The sequence below is a fragment of the Mirounga leonina genome, unplaced genomic scaffold, assembly GCF_011800145.1.
Source record: "Mirounga leonina isolate KUSES-001 unplaced genomic scaffold, KU_Mleo_1.0 Mir_154, whole genome shotgun sequence".
In the NCBI taxonomy this organism is placed as follows: Eukaryota; Metazoa; Chordata; class Mammalia; order Carnivora; family Phocidae; genus Mirounga; species Mirounga leonina.
In genome coordinates this window covers 54,962,759-54,986,433 of record NW_023270389.1, presented here as the reverse complement: position 1 = coordinate 54,986,433, position 23,675 = coordinate 54,962,759, and the positions used below count along the sequence as shown (strand labels likewise).

The 23,675-nt window shown below is 36.9% G+C and overlaps 1 protein-coding gene across 1 annotated transcript in view; it reads left to right on the top strand.

The window, feature by feature from the left end:
* Positions 1 to 23,675, top strand: part of MROH9 (maestro heat like repeat family member 9) — a 187,449-nt gene that overhangs the window by 129,753 nt on the left and 34,021 nt on the right. Inside the window, exons 7-11 of the mRNA XM_035011031.1 lie at positions 8,311 to 8,446; positions 14,492 to 14,616; positions 18,280 to 18,429; positions 20,383 to 20,537; positions 22,654 to 22,819. Of these exons, the coding sequence (XP_034866922.1) occupies positions 8,311 to 8,446; positions 14,492 to 14,616; positions 18,280 to 18,429; positions 20,383 to 20,537; positions 22,654 to 22,819 (732 nt within the window). The remainder of the gene's footprint in view (positions 1 to 8,310; positions 8,447 to 14,491; positions 14,617 to 18,279; positions 18,430 to 20,382; positions 20,538 to 22,653; positions 22,820 to 23,675) is intronic.

Sequence of the window (23,675 nt, the reverse complement as noted above, 5' to 3'; positions counted from 1 at the left end):
ATTACATGGAAACAAATGAAAATGAAAACACATGGTTCAAAACCTTTGGGATGCAGCAAAAGCAGTTCTAAGAGGGAAGTTTATAGCAATACAGGTCTACTTCAAGAAGTAAGAGAAATCTCAAATAAATAACCTAACCTGACACCTAAAGGAGCTAGAAAAAGAACAGCAAACAAAACCTAAAACCAGCAGAAGAAAGAAAATAATAAAGATTAGAGCAGAAATAAATAATATAGAAACTTAAAAAAAAAAAAGAACAGATCAATAAAACCAGGAGCTGGTTCTCTGAAAAAATCAATAAAATTGATAAACCTCTAGCCAGACTTAATATGAAAAAAGAGAAAACTGAGAGCTTTCCTCTTAAGGTCAGGAAGAAGACAAGGATGCCCATTCTCACCACTTTTATTCAACATAGCACTGGAAGTCCTAGCCACAGCAATCAGACAACAAAAAGAAATAAAAGACATCCAAATTGATGAGGAACAACTGAAACATTCACTATTTGCAGATGACATGATACTCTATCTAGAAAACCTCCCAAAAAACCCATCAAAAAGCCATTAGAATTGATAAATTCAGTAAAGTCACAGGATACAAAATCAATCTACAGAAATCTGTTGCATTTCTATACACCAAAAATGAAGCATCAGAAAAAAATTAAGAAAACAATCCCATTTACAATTGCACCAAAAATTATAAGATACCTAGAAATAAACCAAATCAAGGAGGTTAAGGATCTATACTCTGAAAACTATAAAAACACTGATGAAAGAAGTTGAAGATGACACAAAGAAACAGGAAGACATTCCATGCTCATGGATTGGAAGAACAAATATTGTCTATACTACCCAAAGCAGTCTATAGATTTCATGCAATCCCTATGAAAATACCTCCAGCATTTTTCATAGAACTAGAACAAATAACCCTAAAGTCTGTATGGAAACACAAAGGACCCCAAATAGCCAAACAATCTTGAAAAAGAAAAGCAAAGCTGGAGACATCACAATTCTGGACTTAATTTATATTACAAAGCTGTAGTAATCAAAACATTATGGTACTGGCACAAAAATAGACATATAGATCAATAGAACAGAATAGAAAACCCAGAAATAAATCCACAATTATATGGTCAATAAATCTTTGACAAAGCAGGAAAGAATACCCAATGGGAAAAGACAGTGTCTTCAACAAATGGTGTTGGGAAAACTGGACAAAAACATGCAAAATAATGAAAATGACCACTTTCTTACACCATACACAATAATAAACTCAAAATAGATTAAGGATCTAAATGTGAAACCTGAAACTACAAAAATCCTAAAAGAGAACACAAGCAATAACTTCTTTGACATTGGCCTTAGCAACATTTTTCTAGATAGGTCCCCTGAAGCAAGGGAAATAAAAGCAAAAATAAACTATTGGGACTACATCAAAATAAAAATGTTCTGCACAGAGAAGGAAACAACCAACAAAACTAAAAGACAACCTACTGAATGGGAGAAGATATTTGCAAATGACATATCTGATAAAGAGTTAGTATCCAAAATATATAAAGAACTTATAAAACTCAACACCCCCAAAAACAAATAATCCAATTAAAATATAGGCAGAAGACATGAATAGACATTTCTCCAAAGAAGACATCCAGACGGCCAACAGACACAAGAAAAGATACTGATCATCACTTACCATCAAGGAACTGTAAATCAAAACTACAATGAGATATCACCTCCCACCTGTCAGAATGGCTAAAATCAAAAACACAAGGAACAACAGGTTTTGGCAAGCATGTGGAGAAAAAAGAACCTTCTGGCACTGTTGGTGGAAATGCAAACTGGTGCAGCCACTCTGGAAAACAGTATGAAGATTCATCAAAAAGTTAAAAATAGAACTGCCCTATGATCTAGGAATCGCACTACTGGGTATTTATCCAAGGAATACAAAAACACTAATTCAAAGGGATACATACACCCCTATGTTTATAGCAGCATTATTTACAATAGACAAGACATGGAAACAGCCCAAGTGTTCATCAACTGATAAATGGATAAAGAAGATGTGACATATATATATATGGAATATATATATACATATTATATATATGGAATATATATGGAATATTACTCAGCCATAAAAAGGAATGAATCTTGTCATTTTCAACAACAAGGATGGAGCTAGAGAGTATAATGCTAAGCAGAATAAGACAGAGAAGGACAAATACCATAGGACTTCACTCATATATGGAATTTAAGAAACAAAGCAGATGAGCAAAGGAGAAAAGAGAGAGAGAGAGAGACAAACCAAGAAACAGATTCTTAACTATGGAGAATTAAACTGATGGTTACCAGAGGGGAGACAGGTAGGGGCATGGGTTAAATAGGTGATGGGGATTGAGAGGAGGTCATGATGAGCACCAGGTAATGTATGGAATTGTTGAGTCACTGTATTGTACACCTGAAACTAATATAATACTGTATCTCTAACTGTAATTAAAATTTAAAAATAAATAAATAAAAGATGCGTGAAGGATTTCCAATCAAAGCTGACCGATTGTCTACATGCCTCTCTCTCCTCTCCCTTTAAAGTCCTCACAAAATGGTAGTAATGACATTTGTGAAATTCATAAAAATTTTCAATGGGATAGTGCTGTCAGTAAACTTCTGGATGATAGATAAGACAGAAAATGGTAACTGACAAAGCCTAGCACAGGAAGCTGAAAGGCAGTTGCACACGATCATTAGGAGGAGGTACAGCTTTTCATGAAGAGGTTTGCCCTGTGCAACCTTGGAGAAGTGGGAGCTATGGAAGCCCAGTAATGATAAAGAATGAGAGGCAAAGGAAGGCCAAAAATATATGCATTAACTGAAAGGATTCACCAAAAGTTTATATAGAAGAATCCATACTGCCTTCTATCCCCCTTGGTGCACACACTATATTCCACAGGGACATGGTCCATTGACAGGTAAAATTTGAGGACTTTTTCTCAAAATGTTTAAAAAATCCCTGAGAAAATTGTCTTGATTATGTTGTTTCCATATATTTCAGCATGACCCCGGCTTTCCCACCTAATGACTCAAAAGCTAAGCCCACATTTTGACAAGACTTGCTCACATATATAAACCCCACCAAGAAGCATTACATTTTTAAGTATGACTAGATAACCAGATTTGCCAGACATTTGATTAAACTCTCCCAATACAAGAGTCAGCCCAAGATAAATAAAGAGAAAAACGTGATTATCAAAAATAAAGAGACAACTCAGGGCACAGGTGAGATTTTAGCCTCAAAAAAGGTAGAGAAGACATATTTATATGCCAAAAGAAGATATAATTAAAGTGAGCATGACCTATGCATTGAACAATTTTACTTAGTCACAATAATAAGACCACATTATTGATTTTCAACTTTTAGGATCAATCTATACATCAATCACAAAAAACCCACAATGCAAATGCTATTAACTTAACAATGCAAAAACAAAAGTGCAGAGAATAGTTCAGTGGTTCCTCAACAAGTTAAATATAGAATTAACATATGACCCAGCAATCTTAGGTATACGCCCAAAAGAATTTAAAACAGATGTTCAAACAGAAACTTCTACACAAATGTTCATGGTGGTATAATTCACAATAGCCAAGAAGTGGAAACAACCTAATTGTCCATCAGCAAAGTGAATGGACAAATAAAATGTGGTATATTCATACAATAGAATATTACTCAGCCATAAAGATAAATGAATTCAGATATATAATGCAACACTAATGAAACTTAAAAACACACTAAGTGTAAGAAACTAGCCACAAAAAGTTACATGTTGTATGATTCCATTTATATGAAATAGCAGAGTAGGCAAATCCACAGAGACAGAAAGCAGCTTTGTGGTTGCCAGGAACTGGGAGGACAGAAGAATAAGGAATGACTGGTTAATGGTACATGGCTTTCACTTGAGGTGATGAAAAATATTTAGAGTTAGAGGGTCGCCTAGGTGGCTCAATCAGTTAAGCATCCACTCTTGGTTTCAGCTCAGGTCAAGATCTCAGGGTCATGAGATTGAGCCCCATGTCGGGTTCCAAGCTCAATGCAGAGCCTGCTTAAGATTCTCTCTTTCCCTCTCTTTCTGCACCTCCCCACTCTGCTCATTCTCTCTCTCTCTCTCTCTCTCTCTCTCTTTCTCTCTCTCTCAGGAAAAAAAAAGGATTTAGAGCTAGAGAGAGGTGATTGTTGTTCAACATTGTGAATGAACTTAATGCCCACCGAGTTATGTACTTTAAAATGATTAAAATGATAAATTGTAGGTTATGTATATTTTTTGCCACAATAAAAAAATGCAAAATAAAGTACAGGCAAAAGAAGTAGGGAAGTAGAAGTGATAGAAGAAAGTTGAAGGGAAATAAGAGTGCCCCAAAACACCTACTACATAAAGTGGAGGATCAACAAGATATATTATGAACAAGAAATAAAATTATTACTATTTTGTGAAAATAGAAAAGGGAATGACTAAAAATAGTAATACACATAATGGGTAATATGCTATATTGAAAGGACTGTGGCAAAGTGGAAGGATGTAATTGAGCTAAACCCTAATTTATCACAGCAGAAAGAGATAAGCAATGTCCTAAACTGATATTAGAACAGAAATGGAAGTCCATCTTAGAGATAAAGAGGTGACTTCCAGAAGAAGCAGCTAAAAAAACTTAGGACTGGTTGCCTCTGGAATTTAGCATCTAAAACTATCATTATTGCTGAGATAAGGAACTGGAGGGGCCAGATCTTCAAAGAAGGATTCCAGTAAGAAAGGGTCAGAAAACCAAGTAGAAATACTTAAGCTAAGGGATTAATACCGAGAAGCTTCTTTTTTCAGATTTTGAGGTGTTTTTTTTTTTTCTTTCCAGCACTTGGATAGATTTTCTATAAAAACAGGGCCATATTGTATTAGAAGTTCCCAAAGTCTTATGTTGGAGAGGGTGTAGCTGTGGTTGGCACACTTCTGAAGGGGCTGTGCAGTGCATAATCTGTGTGCTCCATGGTCCATATGGCCTTCTTCCTATCTTATCTTCCTATCTTCCTATCTTGTCTTATCCAAGGTCATGTTCCCCATCCTCCTCAAACATGCCATACAATCTAGACATGGCCACACCTACAATGGAGACAACACCTAGACAGACCTGATCTAGCAAACAGAATAGACAGACCACTGATAGCTTCATTTACAAAAACACCTGGTAAGAACTATACATCCACAAGTTCTTGAGAAGGGGGAATCAAGAAAGGCCATTTGAGGCAAAAGTTATAATACAATAAGACTGTAGGGGTAAACCACTAAAAATTGTTCCCACTGTCTGTGAACTAAACTGAGAGAAGTACTCTTCCATCATGCCCAATACAAAAACACAACTCTTCACTCTGGTGATTCTAAAATCTTGCCCTTAGATGGAAAAAGAAAGTTGGAATGTAACTCCAAAGAAAAGAATGTCCAAGGAAAAAAACATGTCTCCCTAGATCCTAGAGTAGAGGCATCCCATACTGTCTGCTTCTAGATTCTCCTAAGTCATAGGACTCCTAGAATAGAGGGATTCCAAGCCCAGGCTTACAAAAAAGTATGGGCAGAAAGAATCAGAGAACATCCACAGAAGCAAAAGATTATCTCCCCTTCTTCTACTGAGACTATCACTCCCAGCATCCTTGTTCACATGCCTTTGGCCCATGACCCAGGTTGCTTCCCACTCTTCTTTAAGAATAACTCTGTGTGCCCAGTCAGAATGGCTAAAATTAACAAGTCAGGAAATGACAGATGTTGGCGGGGATGCGGAGAAAGGGGAACCCTCCTACACTGTTGGTGGGAATGCAAGCTGGTGTAGCCACTCTGGAAAACAGTATGCAGGTTCCTCAAAAAGTTGAAAATAGAGCTACCATATGATCCAGCAATTGCACTACTGGGTATTTACCCTAAAGATACAAAAGTAGGGATCCGAAAGGGTACATGCACCCCGATGTTTATAGCAGCAATGTCCACAATAGCCAAACTGTGGAAAGAGCCAAGATGTCCATCGACAGATGAATGTATAAAGAAGATGTGGTATATATACACAATGGAATATTATGCAGCCATCAAAAGGAATGAGATCTTGCCATTTGCAATGATGTGGATGGAACTGGAGGGTATTATGTTGAGCGAAATAAGTCAAAAAGAGAAAGATATGTATCATATGACCTCACTGATATGAGGAATTCTTAATCGCAGGAAACAAACTGAGGGTTGCTGGAGTGGGGGGTGGGGTGGGAGGCATGGGGTGACTGGGTGATAGACACTGGGGAGGGTATGTGCTCTGGTAAGTGCTGTGAATTGTGCAAGACTGTTGAATCTCAGAGCTCTACCTCTGAAACAAATAATGCAATATATGTTAAGAAAAAAAAGGAAGAAGAAGAAGGTAGCAGGAGGGGAAGAATGAAGCAGGGGAAATCGGAGGGGTAGACGAACCATGAGAGATGATGGACTCTGAAAAACAAACTGAGGGTTCTAGAGGGGAGGGGGGTGGGAGGATGGGTTAGCCTGGTGATGGGTATTGAGGAGGGCACCTTCTGCATGGAGCACTGGGTGTTATGCACAAACAATGAATCATGGAACACTACATCTAAAACTAATGATGTAATGTGTGGGGATTAACATAAGAATAAAAAAAAAAGATTGTGTGTCAAATAGAGATGTACGATTTATGACATTAGCGCTTCCATTAATAAATTTATGCAGCAATTAAAAAAAAAAGAATAACTCTGTGTGCATGTGCATGTGCGTGTGTGTGTGTGTCTGTGTGTGTCTGTGTGTGTGTGTAAGTTTGAGAGAGAGAGAGAGAGAGGTGGGTCAAGCAACATAAGAGACATTGAAAAGGGGACATAAGAGACGAGAAAGAAGGAGAAGCAGGCCTTGGAATCCTCCCAGAGGGTTGACTTGGACTCTTTTACCACCAACATTTGCTCTAATCCTCAAAGAATCTATTTAATAAAAGTAATCACCTGTCTTAGAAACAAGAAGACTCACTAGTTTACCAAATCTATATGTAAACAGAATTATTTGTTTAAAAAAATGATAATGGTACTCAAACCTTCACAAAAGCAGAATGTGTTTTCCACCTCTCTTTTCTTCTTGACAAATTAATCAAGATGAAAATCTAAATATTTGAGCAGCCTGTGTGTCAAGGAAATTGTAGGAGGAAATACATATATTGTAATAGTAGCTTTGACATCAGAAGTAAATGCCCCGAGTTTTTTTTTTATTTTTTATTGTTATGTTAATCACCATACATTACATCATTAGTTTTAGATGTAGTGTTCCATGATTCATTGTTTGTGCATAACACCCAGTGCCCCATGCAGAACATGCCCTCTTTAATACCCATCACCAAGCTAACCCATCTTCCCACCCCCCATCCCCTCTAGAATCCTCAGTTTGTTTTTCAGTCCATCGTCTCTCATGGTTCGTCTCCCCCTCCGATTTCCCCCCCTTCATTCTTCCCCTCCTGCTATCTTCTTCTCTTTTTTTTTCTTAATATATATTGCATTATTTGTTTCAGAGGTACAGATCTGAGATTCAACAGTCTTGCACAATTCACAGCGCTTACCAGAGCACATACCCTCCCCAGTGTCTATCACCCAGTCATCCCATGCCTCCCACCCCACCCCCCACTCCAGCAACCCTCAGTTTGTTTCCTGAGATTAAGAATTCCTCATATCAGTGAGGTCATATGATACATGTCTTTCTCTGTTTGACTTATTTCGCTCAGCATAATACCCTCCAGTTCCATCCACGTTGTTGCAAATAATGCCCCGAGTTTTAAAAAATGAATTTCCCTTCGAAGAATCAGAACAATTCTAGGAGGAAAAGTTACATTTCTCCAGTGTAACGAAGAGTGTCATCTGAAGTGTGTTGTACATAGAGAAGAAAGCATGAAAGTTTTAGGGTATCCATCCCCTGCCCCAATATCCTGGGAATTTGCTACCTGAAACTTGCTACCTAACTCATGGAATAGAAACTAGCATTAGTTGAGTTGCTATTCTTTCCAAGCACTTTGCTAAGAACTTTCTTTTTTGTCATAAATAGTCCCCCCAATAACTATTACAAGGTAGCATTTATTATCCACATTTTATAGATGAGGAAATTGAGGCTCAGGAACAGATTTGAATATAGGTTTTGTAAATTCTGAAGCTCATCCTCTAATCCTAGGCCGATATATTTATATATATGGATCAGATGCAGACATTCAATGTTAACTATGCATAGCAAATACATTTTTTACTCCTTTGTTTTTCCATCAGGCAAGTGTTGATGCTCCATGTTTGGGTGTCCTGGCAGCAGAACTGTCTCTTCTGTGTTGCCACAATGATCCCTTAATCACACAACAAGCATCCTTAGGACTGTATCACCTCCTCTGCATTGCAAAGTGTCAGAATGGTAAGAATGATTTACCATCTCTTCTAATGGATACTAAGAATTTGTCCCTAATTATTCTACTTGTGGGTCCCAAGAAGGCTCTATGTCTGTAGATTTCTAAATCCTACCCCAAGATCTATAGCCCCACTTTCTAAAATATATTTTGTAATCTTTTTAGAATTATCAAAATATGCTAGTAATATTTGGTTCTTCAAGATCTATAAAGTATTGTACTTAGTGTTGGGTGTTAATGGTGGGGACAGGAATGCTGTGGGGAGGAAGGGAAGAAGAAGAAAGATTGCCAATGAGACTTTTAAAAAGGAGGCATATTTTTCTTCTCTAATGGGGCATCAAATAGAATACTCAGATTCTTCAGTGGTTGGGAAAAATTAGCCCAAGACTAAAGTAGATGCTGCTCTGGACAGCCTAACAAAGCATAAAAGCAAGTCCTGAAAGTATCAAGCTATTTCCAAGCAAACTATTAAACAGAGAAAAGATTTATCCTACCATAATACATGACTATTAAATATACAAATATAAATATATATAATTGTTCTTAAGGCAATGAACATCAGATATCAAAGGACAATGATTCCTGAGAGATGGGAACAAATGAATAAATGAGGTGGAGATTACAATTGCCTAAAGTAAGTTTTTAGGCTCTAATCCAGTAGTCTCACCAAGTTGAAGAGACAGAATTAGGAATCTAGAGAGGTCAAGATACCTAGGGTTTACAGGTCTGAGTACCAGAGAGGAGTGCACAAAGAGAGAACTCCAGAGACCTGCAGAGGGTCCCCTTTAACCATTCAGGTATGGAGTGATCAGAACATGCATGTGAGGAAACTACCTGAGGCCAGGAAGAATGGTTAGAGAGAAAAATCCAATGAACTCACAAAGGCTGGGAATAGTGCCTATGACCATAAGCCAGAATTTAAAACTTCATGATTTGTAAGTAATGAAGTAGAGTACTCAAAGTGTTTTGTTTCATTAGAAGAAAAAAAATTATCTCTAGACTAAATTGTTTTAGTGCCACTTAACAAAGCTTAAAAACAAGATTTAAAAGATCAAGTAATCTCCAAATACTTTAAATGCTCATCAGAATGAAGCTCAAGACTACTTCTAGGAATACAAAAATTCCAACACTCAACAAGTTAAAACTTATAGTGTCTGACATCCAGTAAAAATTACTAGGCATGCAAAGAAGCAGACTACAACCCATAATGAGGAGAAAAATTAATCAAAACTGACCCAGATGATAGAATTAGTAGACAGGGACATTAAAACAATTATTGTAATATATTCCATTTTTTTATATACTCATTTATTTAAGGAGTCAGAGAAAAAGATGAGCATGTTAAGTAGAGATATAGAAAACTTTCTAAAAGACTTCAATTGAACCTCTGGAGATGAAAACTACAATATCTGAGATGAAGGACACTCTGGCAGAGATCAACAGTGTAATTTTAAAGAGAGCCAGAGGAGGGCGCCTGGGTGGTTCAGTGGTTAAGCGTCTGCCTTCCGCTCAGGTCAAGATCCCAGGATCCTGGGATCGAGCCCCACATCCGGGCTTCCTGCTCAGCGGGAAGCCTGTTTCTCCCTCTCCCACTCTCCCTGATTGTGTTCCCTCTCTTGCTGTGTATCTTTCTGTCAAATAAATAAATAAAATCTTAAAAAAAAGAGAGAGAGAGAGAGCCAGAGGAAAAAAGACATTTCATTCAGAGGAACAAAGGTAAAGATGACAGCAAGTTTCTCATCAGAAATAATAAAAACCATAGGCAATCGTGCAGCCTCCCAATGTACTGAAAGAAAAAAAAAAGTCAATCTAGAATTCTTTAGTCAGCAAAAATTCTTTTAAAAACAAAAGTGAAATAAAGACATGTTTAGACATACAAGAGCTGCCAGAATTCATCACCAGCCTATCTGCACTATAAGAAATATTAAAGGAAATCCTTCAAGAAAAAAAAAATCCAGGTGAAAATCTAGATCTACATAAAGGAATTAAGAGTAATGGGGTGCAACTATGTAGGTAAATACTAAAATTCTCTTCTCATTATTTAAATCTTTTAAAATGATAATCACCTGTTAGGGGTGCCTGGGCGGCTCAGTCATTAGGCGTCTGCCTTTGGCTCAGGTCATGATCCCGGGGCCCTGGGATCGAGCCCCACATCGGGCTCCCTGCTCAGCGGGAAGCCTGCTTCTCCCTCCCCCACTCCCCCTGCTTGTGTTCCCTCTCTCGCTATGTCTCTCTCTGTCAAATAAATAAAATCTTTAAAAAAATAAAATAAAATAAAATAAAATGATAATCACTTGTTAAAGGCAAAAAATAATAACAATGTAAAAGCGAAATATATGACAATAGTTCAGAGGCTTGAAAGAGGAAGTATGACTACAGTTTAAGGTTCTTGCACAGAGTCATGAAATATCCCTTAAAAGTAAACTGTGAAAAGTTAAAGATGTATACTATAAACCTTAAACCAGCCTCTTAGATGACATAGCAAAGAGTTACATATAATAAACCAAAATGGAGATGTAATGTTTTAAGTACTGCTAAAGAAGACAAAAAAGGGGTGCCTGGGTGGCTCAGTTGGTTGAGCGACCAACTCTTGATTTCAGCTCAGGTCATGATCTCAGGGTCATGAAATGGAGCCCCTGAGCGCCAAGTCTACTTAAGATTCTCTCCCTCTCCCTCTGCCCCTCCCCACCCCAGCTTTCTCTCAAAAAAAAAAAAAAAAGAAGAAGAAGAAGAAAAAGAAAAAACAAAAAAGAGGAAAAATAGAAAGAACAAGTGGGAAAAGTAAAAAACAAATAGTGAAGACTGAAAGCCATCTAGAGTAATTGTAAATATTCTGAATACCTCCAATTAAAAGGCAGAGATTATCAGATTGGACAAAAAGCAAGACTCAGCTATATGCTGCCTATGAGAAATCCACTTTAAATGCAAAGCCACAAATAGAATAAAAGTTAAAAGTTGGAAAATGATATATAACATGGTAATATTAGTCAAAAGGAAACTAGAGTGGCTAAGTCAATATCAAAAAAATATAATATAAATATATATGTAACAATAAATAAATATTTATTTTATATATTTATTTATATATTTATTTACGTATATTTATTACATATATATATATAAATATAATTATTTATATATTTATTTATATTTCAGAGCAAAGAATGCTTCCAGGGAAAAAGAGGGTCATTTCATAATGATAAAGGTGTCAATTAATAAGACATAATAATCCTAAATACATATGTCCCTAAAATCAAAAATATATAAAAATTAAAAATCAATACATTAAATAAAAATGAATAGAACTGGAGTAGATATAGAATTATAGTCAGAGAATTCAGTATCCTTCTCTCAATAATTCATAATTACACAGAAAATTATTAAGGATATAGACTTGAACTTGACCTAATTGACATTTATAAAACACTCCACCAATAATGGAAAAATGAACATTCTCAAGGAAAAATGAAATTTACCAGAATAAACCATATTCAAGCCATAGAAAAATGTCTTTATTTCATACAAAATATATTCTCTGACCAAAATGGAATTGAATTAGAAATAAAAACCAGAAAGATATCTGGAAAATTCAAAATATTTGGAAACTAGGTAGTCCACTTCTCAATAACCCATGAGTCAAAAAATAAATAAAAATGGAAATTGAAAGTATTTTGAGTAAAATGAAAATATAATACCCATAAAGAAAATTCCAGATTGAAATGATCTAGCAAACAGTTAAAGGAAGAAACTATACCAATCCTATTCAAATTCTTACAGATATGTGAGAATGAGGGAATGCTTGCCAACTCTTTCAGTGAGGCCAGCAACATTCTGATACCAAAAGCACATAAAGATTTTACAAGAAAAACAAAAACAAAAAGACTACAGACCAGAGTTCCTCAAGAACACAGGTGCAGAAATTTATAAATAGATCCACATATGTATGGTCAAATGCTTTTAAAAAAAATTTTTTATTAACATATAATGTATTATTTGTTTCAGGGGTACAGGTCTGTGATTCATCAGTCTTACACAATTCACAGTGCTCACCATAGTACATACCCTCCCCAATGTCCATCACCCAGCCACCCCATCCCTCCCACCTGGTCAAATGCTTTTTGATAAAAGTTCAAAGGAAGTTCAGTGAAAAAAGAGAAAACATCAGTAAATCGTGTTGGAAAAATTGGTTATATATATGCAAAAGAAAATAACTTTGATCTGTATCTTATACATAATGCAAAAGCTAATTCAAAATGGACCCATAAGACTAAATGTAAAATCTAAAATTATGAAACTAAAAGAAGTCTTTGTATCTTGAGTTAGGCAAAGATTTCTTTTTTCTTTTTCTTTTTTTTTTTTTTTTAAGAGGAAGGACTGGGGAGATGGCAGCAGGGAGGGGCAGAAGGAGAGGGAGAGAGAGAATCCTAATCCCCTAATCCATCTCAGGGCTCGACCTCAGGACTCTGAGGTCATGACCTGAGCCAAAATCAAGAGTTGGATGCTCAACTGACTGAGCCACCCAAGCGCCCCAAGGATTTCTTAAATACGACACCAAGAGCATGACCTATAAATTTTAAAAATGAAAAATTAAGTATTTCTGCTCTTTGAAAGACACTGTTAAGAGAATAGATAAACCATACACTGGGAGAAGATTATGTACAAGTTACATATCTGAGAAAAGGCCTATATCCAGAATTTAAAAATGCACACTCAAACTCAGTAAGAAAACAGACAACAAATTAAAAAATAGTAAATTTGAATTTGAGTTCTTTGAAACATTTCACCAAAGAAGCACAGATGGCAAGGATGCACACCAAAAGATGTTCAATATTTGGTCATAAAAGGCATGTAACTTAAAAACTGCAATGAGATACCACTAGAATGTCTAAAATTGAAACGCTGACCATACCATATGTTATTAAAGATGTGAAGCAACTGGAACTCTCACACATTGCTAGAGAGAGTGTGAAATGGTTCAACAATTTTGGAAAACAATTTGCAGTATCCTGAAAAGATAAACACACATCTACCAAATGATCCAGTCATCCCATAACTTAGGATATACCTAAGAGAAATGAAAGCCGATATCCATACCAAGACTTGTACACAAATGTTGATAGCACCTTTATTTGGAAAAGCCAAAAACTAGAAACAACCCAAATGTCTATCAATAGGTAAATGGATTAGCAGATGATGGTATATACATACAATGGAATAGTATTCATCAGTGAAACAGGAATGAGCTATTGATACATACAACTTGGATCAATCACAAAATACTTTTGCTGAATGAAAAATGCCAAACAATGGAAGAGTACATGCTATATGAGTCCACTTATATAAAATTAGAAAATAGAAAATACAAACTTGACAGAAGGCGGATAACCGACAGCAGATCTGTGGCTGCCTTTGGATCAGGGGTGGGCACAGGGAGCAGGTATGGTGGAGGGAATGAATATGGTTGTTGTTTTGTTTTGTTTTTTACTGCAGTAATGTTTTCATTGGTATATACATATATAAAAACTTACCAAATTGTACATTTTAAATAAGCTGTATGTCAATTAAATCTCTATAGAGCTGTTAACAAACAAATGAAATCACTGAAACTCACCTTCTCTGGAACTAAAGACATCTGCATCTGAAGTTTTCATTGAGAGCTTTTGGCTTTCCTGCTATACAACATCCCCAGCTCCTTGCAAAACGCCTCCAAGTCTGCTCTTCTACCAATAAACACTCCAACTCAGCAACAGCTTTTCCAGTGCACTGAGTGATGCATTTGATGGCGATGGCCTAAATGTATTCAACATCTGCTCAACCTATGAAAATTATCTATGTCTTTCATTCATATTTCACAGAGGCCTCACTTAAACACTTTATGGACTCTGGATCAGTGCTGTCATAATATTTGATGTGATTAAACTATCATCAGAGAATTAAATGTTCAGAATACTTTAGATCTCCAGAATTGGGTAGGAAGGAGAAATTGGAAATAGCAATGTCATAGAAGGAACTAATGATCAAATAAAAACCTTAAACTGTTTTCCTTAATACAGCGGATATTGAAAAAAATAAATCCACAATATATGATAAGTCTGGAAATCAGTACCTCCTGCCTCGTCCCTCTGATATGGAATTCCTACCTAAGGTCTCACAATGGGACAAAACTAAAATTACCCAGGTAACTTGCCCCCCTCCCCACTTTATTCTATGGCTTTTATTTCATGTGTATTATTACTTTTAGTGACAACTTATTTCAACAGTTTATATTTTTAATAAATGTTTTCCATGTTTCTAAAGTTCAGTGAAGCACAGAGTAAATAATGTGTAGAGTATTTGGCTCTCCAATTTTCACTTCTATGAATAAGAATGATGCCTATTATTCCTGAATATAGCCATTTATATTATTTTATGTAATCCTTACAGAATGTAAATAAGAGTTTTATACTTCTTTTTGTTTGATTAATAAATATGAACTAAAGATGGGAAACTTCTGGTTATTTAGCAAACTTATGGAGTCACTAGTTAACAGGCTTTTCAATAGTATTATATTTCATTCAACAAACATCAAAATAACCTGCTTTAGATTTTGTTTTAAAAAGCCTATTAAATTAAAAAATTTTTAAATTGAAGTGATAAACCTCAGTACCAAGTAAATCGTTTTTACATTGACCCAACCCTGGGGAAAACCATGAGGCTCCATGTACTCCCTCACTTTCTTCAAGGTACATGGGCTTGGGGCGCCTGGGTGGCTCAGTCATTAAGCGTCTGCCTTCAGCTCAGGTCATGATCCCGGGGTCCTGGGATCGAGCCCCGCATAGGGCTCCCTGCTCTGCAGGAAGCCTGCTTCTCCCTCTCCCACTTCCCCTGCTTGTGTTCCCTCTCTTGCTGTTTCTCTCTTTCTCAAATAAATAAAATCTTTAAAAAAAAAAAAAGTACATGGGCTTATCCATATGGTTGAGAGTTCACCCAGCTCTGCAGCCTAGGTTGGGCTGTCCCAACAGATGGCCTTCTAACCACACACATTGAGCCAACTGCTCAGCAAAGCTGCTGGGGAAGCCCTTTAGGTGAGTTCATCTCTTGGGATGGGAGAGTCTTATGGTTCCTCCTAAAACTACATACATAAAGCAGTGTCTTCTCCTCCCATGGCTGAGATAAATAGAATTGTGGGAGGCTGAGGAGCTGTGGAAGTGATACATTTTACATAACATGGTCAAAAATACTGCTTAGATATCTTAAATACGCGTTTGCATGATGGTGCATTTTTCCAAAATCAAGCATTATTCTTATCCACCTCCCCTCAAAAATCATGAGACTGGTTGACTATGAAATTGTCCATTTACTTGAAGAAACCAAGCATCTATATTCTACATTCTTGCACCCTCCACTCCAGTGCCCTGGAATTGGAATCCTGAGCACCATGATTGAGCTAGTGAGTGGAGGACAGGCAGCCTCCTCAGAGCCCCTTCCAAGCAGTTCATGAGGCTAGTTACCACCAATTTCAGGTTGCATTATCTTTTCTGAGTTTAATGTCCTTCAGATTTGGAAATCCTGGGGTTCGGGGGGAGGGTGGCCTGGGTCCTTACGTTCATGACCTCTTACTTGGTTCCCACTTGTAAGACCAAAGCAGGCCAGTCGTGGCCCTGTGTGCAAGAGTGGTAGCTGGGAAACTCTGAGGTGGGGACTTTCAGAGGTGTTTTGGAACAGGTGGGCTGAGAGAATCTAAGTTTGTAACAAGGGGATCAAGAAGACTATAGCCAGAGACAAAGTCCGAAGGATGCAAATAGGAGGATAAGCATTAAGGTTTTTAGCCAAGAGAGCTAGAAACAAAACACCATGAAATGGGAGGATCAAATTTAAAAAAAAAAAAAAAGAGCAGTTTACAGACCAGTTATAAGAGAGGACACTATCTTCTAATGGAGCCACAAAGTGTCATAAAAGTGTCACAGTCTAAATAAAAAAAAAAGTGTTTATACCAAATAAACTAATAATCTCACTCATGGGAATTTATAAAAATGAAAAAAACTCAATATATCTATTTATGAGAAGAGGTTTTTCACAGACGTGTGGTTTATTTTTTAACAAACTGTGTGTCAAACACAGAGAAATAGATTATAAATTGTGGAATATCAAGTTAATAGTATATCATGCAGCCACTACAAGGAACAGCATCAAGAGTATGTAATAACATGATGTAAGAGTAAGAAATAAGGGGAGATATCAAGAGTATGTAATAACATGATGTAAGAGTAAGAAATAAGGGGAGATATCAAGAGTATGTAATAACATGATGTAAGACTAAGAAATAAGGGGAGATATAGGTGATTTCTAAAGAATCCAGCTGGTCCTATGGGACTGGTATATTTCTGAAGAGTTACATGTAAATCCCATTTTATAGGCAGTCCCTGTCCTCTGATGTAGTCTACTGTCATACCTGGAACTTCATGTGACAGAAACTTCTAACAGTAGTTCTAATTTTCACTAGAAATTGCTTCTTCTACAACTTTTAAATAGACACTAAAATAATTTCATTGAATAAACAAATAAATAGTTAAAAGAGAATATTCCCCCATCTCAATGTTTTTTTTTTTTAATTCAACAAATCATATAATGAAATCTGGCTTTCTTAAAGAAGGGCAAACTATTTGTGATACTCAGTCCACCTCACCAAGCCTCAATGACCCTCCTTTAGCTTTCTTCCATAGCATTCCAAGAATACCACCCCTCGCCCCAGTGCCCAGTAGGAGGGAGCCTGGTGGCCACCCATTCTCACTCAAACCTCAGGTTTGCCCTATTGACCAAAAAGAGCTGTGCTCCATCCTTTTAAGAGGGATGCAGATGGGGCGCCTGGGTGGCTCAGTTGGTTAAGCAACTGCCTTCAGCTCAGGTCATGATCCTGGAGTCCCAGGATCGAGTCCCGCATCGGGCTCCCTACTCAGCAGGGAGTCTGCTTCTCCCTCTCCCGCTCCCCCCTCTTGTGCTCTGTCTCTAAAATAAATAAATAAAATCTTTAAAAAAAAAAAAAAGAGGGAGGCAGATAAGCTTTTATTGGCAAGATTAGGTACCTTCTGTACTTGGGAAAATGACGTGTGTGTGTGTTTATAATATAATATGCAATATATATACATATATATTTATGTATATGAAGGGAGAAAATGTGACTCATTCATCTTTCTTAACTGAGAGATCACGTAATTTTGTTCTTATTTTATGGTCCATGGATATTCCTCTGACTTTAAAAAAAGGATTGTTTGAATTGTAGTTCTTGTACCTCAATCATCGACATATGAGCCTTTTTTTCTCTCTTCCTGCTTCTTGATCCTTCTCTGGGTAAAAGTCCACACCCTTGAATTACCCTGCCTTTCTTACTTCATCCCCTCCTGTATCTACTGATCATGCTTGTTTCTGATCTCAGCAAACTCATTTCCAAAGCTAAAGAATCTCACAGTAATTTCTAATATTCGAACAGCTGAACTGGTGTAAAATCAATATTTTACAGTTCCTCCTAATTGTAATGCCATGGTTTTTCATTTTTTCCTGGCCTGGTCCCAGAGCTGACTTATCTAGATAAAAGTGTTTTAACTGCTTTAAAAATCAGAAGAAAAAAATAAATGTAATTCCACTTGAATTATAGTCATCTCAATATCGATACAGTTGTAAAATATGACTTTTAACATTTTTGAATGGAGAGAGAGAGCCATGACAGCAAAAATACCTAAGGCCTGCAAAAATCTCTTGGCCCTACCTGGCCCTGGAGCTTCCTTCAGGATGACTGAATTCAGTAGTTTTTCTTATGTTTCCCATAGGTAAGGCGTAAGGTCATGGCTCTCCTTTTTGGTTTCAGAGTGTAGGACACACCCTACTGCCATCCTTGCTGACTGACTTTGTGTGGAGTCTCCTGATGAGACTCTCTTCACCTAATTATATAATCGCATTCAAGGCGTCAACCATGCTGAAACTGACTCTGGAATATCATGCGCATAAGATCACCATGGTAAGATACTTGACAGTGAGTAGAGGAACAGATTTTATTCTCTAAAGGGCTCTGTTGCCTTTGTTATATGCCTACTTCTTTTCCTATGTATTTCTTGCTATTGTGCATTATGTTACTTTAATCAGATGAGGCTTTTTTTGATGAAATATTTCAAGCACACAGAAAAGTTTAGAAAATAATGTCATGAACGTTTACCTATGAGTCATACCAAATCATAGTATCTTGACACATTTTCATCAGTTTTCTTAAAGAATACATTAATAAGAGTAAAATAGTACAGATATAATTGAAATCTTCTGCGTAACCACCAGGGGAAGTTTTCAAGGACCCTCAGCTTGCTGTAGGGCTGACTACATAATTTGTGGGGCCAAGTGTTAATGAATGTAGGGCTTCCTGTTCAAAACATAGGGAAAAGGTGTCATTAAATATACAAACATATGAAGGTTTTTTTCCTTTCCTCCACAGTCTCTTTCTCTCTCAATTTGTCATGGCATTTTTATTTTCTATTTAATGTCTTTCTAAGTTAAAAAAAAAAACTAAATATTTAAATAGCACAAATTTTGCCATCTTTGTATTGTGCAATGCCAGTGAGAGATGTAAATATAACAGCGCTTAATTCAACAAGATAATGCAATTCACATTTCATAGCTCATACAGGAATATGTTTTGGCTCAGGTAATGATGTGGGGGTCATGAGATCCAGCCGCACAGAGCTCCTCACTCAGTGTGAAGTCAGCTTGAGATTCTTTACCCCTCCCTTTCCCCCGGTGCTCCTCCTCCTGCTCACATGCACTCTCTCTCTCTCAAACTAACTAAATACAATATTTTAAAAATAAAATAAAATAAATCAGTTATAATGGAAAATTGTTCATGGTTAAAATTATCCCTGAAAAATCCCTGAATTGCCCATATAGTATGTGGGTTTACAATCTCTAAATAGATCTAACATGGCAGGTCTTTTCTTAAGAATTAAAGCAGATCGTTATTGCTATACTTGAGTGTACAGTAACATAGCTGGCTTGTTTTGGGTCATGCTGCATGGAAAGGAAAAGGGGTTGAGAAGAGTTCTAAACCCATAGTTAAAAGGTCTATTGAGAAGAGCAATGTTTAATGTCCCCCATTCATGTCCCCCATGTTCACCTTGGAGCATATGCAGTATGAAGAATGTCATGCACTCTTAACACTTTGCTTATTTATTTATTTATTGCTTGGAGTAGGGGGATGTGCACAGATAACTGACTATATATAAGACAGTTGCAGTGGAATGTAAATTATGTCAACTTATGATCTCTGAGGAATAGTTTCAAAATAAAAAGTGAAGTTATCTTGGGTGAAATCTGATGTTGAATATACAGCCATTAATTTGAGACAAATTTCAGGTCTAGCTAGTAATCTCCTTGTTCAAGAATTAATAAAAAGGGGAAAAAATAAAACTGATATGGGGCCTATGAATAGAATTTGCAAGATATGTGACTCAGCGTTTACCATTCTAGGCCATTCTTCCAACACATAGTTTATCCATTCTGTATGCAGATTCAAGTCTTCTTTAATTGTCAGAAAGGTTTTTTGAAGTATGCAGTTCCATTGTTATTCTGTTCCATTATTTCGACTTCCTTCTTAAAGGACTTGAATTATACGTGGGTTTTTTTTTTCTATACCGAGCTTATATGTCTTAAATAAGGAAGTCTATCTTGCCCAAATAAACTTCTTTTTTTAAAAAAATGGGTATTTTCCCACTATCAATAAATGCATAGGCTTATTTCTCATCCCAATAGATATTTTACATTGTGTAGTCACACACATAAATATGCTTTCCTCTAGTGCTTATTTGTATGTTAATTGCCGCCTTGGCCATTCTGAGAAGGACTGAATTCTTACATCCAAGAAATGCCTTGCTTTAGAGGTGGCCATGGAACAAGAGACTCTTGTTGACCTATTAAATTACTTTTCCAGGTGTCTACGATTGTGGATGCTATTTATAAGCAATTGCGTCAAGATTCTTCTCATGTTATGAGGCATACTATGTTGCGGGTTATCACCTTGTTAACACGCACTTCACCGAAGAAGGTTATCTTTCAACTTATGGATTACCCAGTCCCAGCAGACAAGTAAGACCCCCTCACCCCTTCCACAAGGGTTTGTTCACAGGCTCTAGAATCTGACAGAGCTGAGCAAATTAGGCCTGGCTTCTTTTTTTCTGAAAAAAGATATCTATTTTTGCATTACATAGGATGATCATAAAATTTAAATAAGATCATGCACTTTATTCATATTTTCATACAATACCTACACACAGTAAACACCATCGATAAATGATCATTGTCACTATTATTTCTTTGAGGTTTTAAATGGTGTTCTGCTGTATATCCCATAGGAACAAACCTCTCCTCAAAGTGATGATGGGTTTTTTCCCCCATAAGTGATAAAATTTATAGTGCTTTTTTCCCTCATTTATGAAGAACAGATGTAAGGTATTTCCACCCACCAAAACAATAATGAAACATTAAAAATAGCTGTTCCTTAGCTATTCATCTGAAATTCATTATCGAAGATCACAGGAAATATTAAAGAGAAAAGAATACCAATGTGAGCCTATGGGACAGTGTGAGCCTAACTCACATTAGAAGAGAGTAGTAAATGACATCACTCCATTTCTATCATTTGTACCTTGAGAAAGAAGGTAATACTTCTTTACTATTAACCATATAAAAGGCAGGAAGTTACATTACAGAAAGGATTCAGGCTTTGGAAACAAATGGATCTGAATTCCTTCCCAGCCACACAAGTTTCTAAGTTCCTTGATCCTCAATTTGTCTGTGAGATGAGAAAAATTCTCTATCTATACAGCAATTATATGGGTTAAATGAGTTAATGTCTATGAAAGGGCATCAAAATCCACAAAATGCTAAACCAATTATACGACTTTTTTTTTCCCCCAACTGAAAGCTTATATTTATTTGGGAGGCTCACAAATACTCAAAGTATTTTACTACTTAGAAAATTTCTGGAAATTAAAAATCTTCATAAGACTCAGTGTTTTCTCATTCAGGAATTAAGCACCCATGGTATGTAATATATTACCAGCCTTCAAACATTTTGTTGAGAGGGAATAGCCTGACATTGATAAAAGTCGCCAGTGAATCCAGTACGAACAGTATGAAATGAGGAAGTACAGAAAGCAAGCATAATTAGAGTTAGGTAAACTTAATTAAAATCGTCACCAGCAGATCCTGTGCAATAGTAGATGAGAATTGAGGTAGAAAAGACTAGGATTTGGAGTTGAGCTAAATCAGAGAAACAGAGAGAATATCTAATCAGCTAGAAGGTATGATCAAGAGGTAAGGGGATGAGACAGGGCATATGAGACTTGATGTCCATGTGGTTCTAAAGCATAGTTCTAAAGCTGAGCCCAGAAGGCAGGAGCAGTGGAGTAATGGGTTCTAAAGAGCTGGTATATCTGTGTTCTGGAGGACCAGACCTCCCTATTAGGACCCTAAATGCAGAGAGACTATAAAATAGGGTTCAAAACCCAGCATGGATTGATAAGGTATCAGGAATATACCCACACAGAGGTATATAGCAGTTTTTAAGATAAGCAATAATAAAAAATAATCTTAAAGAGTGGCCAGGTATGTAGAAAGGAGCTAGGGGACTGGAGGTTGAGAAACCAGGCTTCCAGTGAGTGACATCAGTGTCACTAATTAGATGTGTGACATTTCACAAAAGGGCCCACTCCTTCGAGCTCAATTTAAACTTACTTTTCTAATTTTTAAATTTATATAGTTTTTTGCCTAATATTCCTACTTATTTGTTTTTTTAAGTTGATATATTTATGTTAATTTGTATTTTTATACGTTTTTAATATTCTATTATTCCTGGACAAACAAGATCACAAGGTGGGAGGACCAGAGTATGGAATGGAGAAAGCTTATCAGTTCTTGACATTGACCTGGACAGATATTTAAATGTGCTAGGAAATGAACTTGCAGACTTGCAGACTATATTTTCTGTAATATCTCACTGAAATTCTTCCTGTGTTTTCAAGGACAAGAGATTAATGGGATCATTTGGAAATGAGCATATCAATTTGGTTTAGACTTGTCCGCAATTTCTTTGCTGTAAAACGTGTAAACCCAAGACTTTTCCCGATTCATGACGGGAATTAAGTAGGAAATGAACAACCTGATTCTCACTATGGTGGTGGGGGTGGGACTGTGTTCACAGCACTTTGATACTGATGTGGCAGGCGGCAGGTTCTGAGTCAAGTGTGGCCCCTCATGTGCTGAAGACAATCTTGCTGATACTGAAAGGAAAGCCTGGAGAAATGCAGGATAGCTTCATGGAAAGAAGACGTTTCTCTCTTGATACTACTAATATGATGCCCGTAGCGGTAAGGAATACCATGAGTGTGTCTTTGTCCTGGTATTTTTCTGATCATGAAAATCCCTGTCTGCCCACAGATTCAGTCATACTTCTTGACACTGTCCTGCTTTCATTCATTCATTCATCCAACACATACTTACTGAATAGCTACTATATGCCACACCCTGATCAGTAAGCTTACATTCCGGCAAAAGACACAGACAATGAACAAAAAAATGTGTCATGTGTCAGATGATATAAAGCTGAGAAGAGACATAAACTGATGTGGGGAAAAGAAAGTGATAGGGAGGGTTTAGGAAAGTTGGTCGGGGGAGGCCTCTCTGCTGAGGTGACATCAGTTAAGAATGAAGGAATGATCCTTGCAAATATCTGGGCAAGAGAGTTCTAGACAGAGAGGAGGACAAAAGCTCTATAGTGATGAGAGCTTGCCTGGTACATCAGTGACTGCAAGGAAACCAAAAGGAGAGAATGGAGCAAAGGTGGAAGTTCAGAAATGGTGTCAGAGAGTAGCCATTAGCTAGACCATATAGACTTTTACAGGCATATGAAGGCCAAATGTAATTTGTACCCACCATTTTATATCTCCTGGGGAGTAAAATCACCACTCCTGGGAGTAAATTCTAGTCTTACAGACATATAGTGGGAATAAAATGGGTAGTGCTCCACAAATGTGAGGTGGTGGAATGTGTTTCCCTGATGCGGTGGGTGGGTGTTGCTGTAGTTAGTGGGCCAAATGATTGTTAGTGACCTGGCCTGCCTCCTCTTAAATATCTCACCGGCCTGGATTGCTCAAGCACAGGGAGGACCTGGGTTACTGGTAGGACTGTTCTTCATGGTCACATATGAAGGGGACATTGGAATGT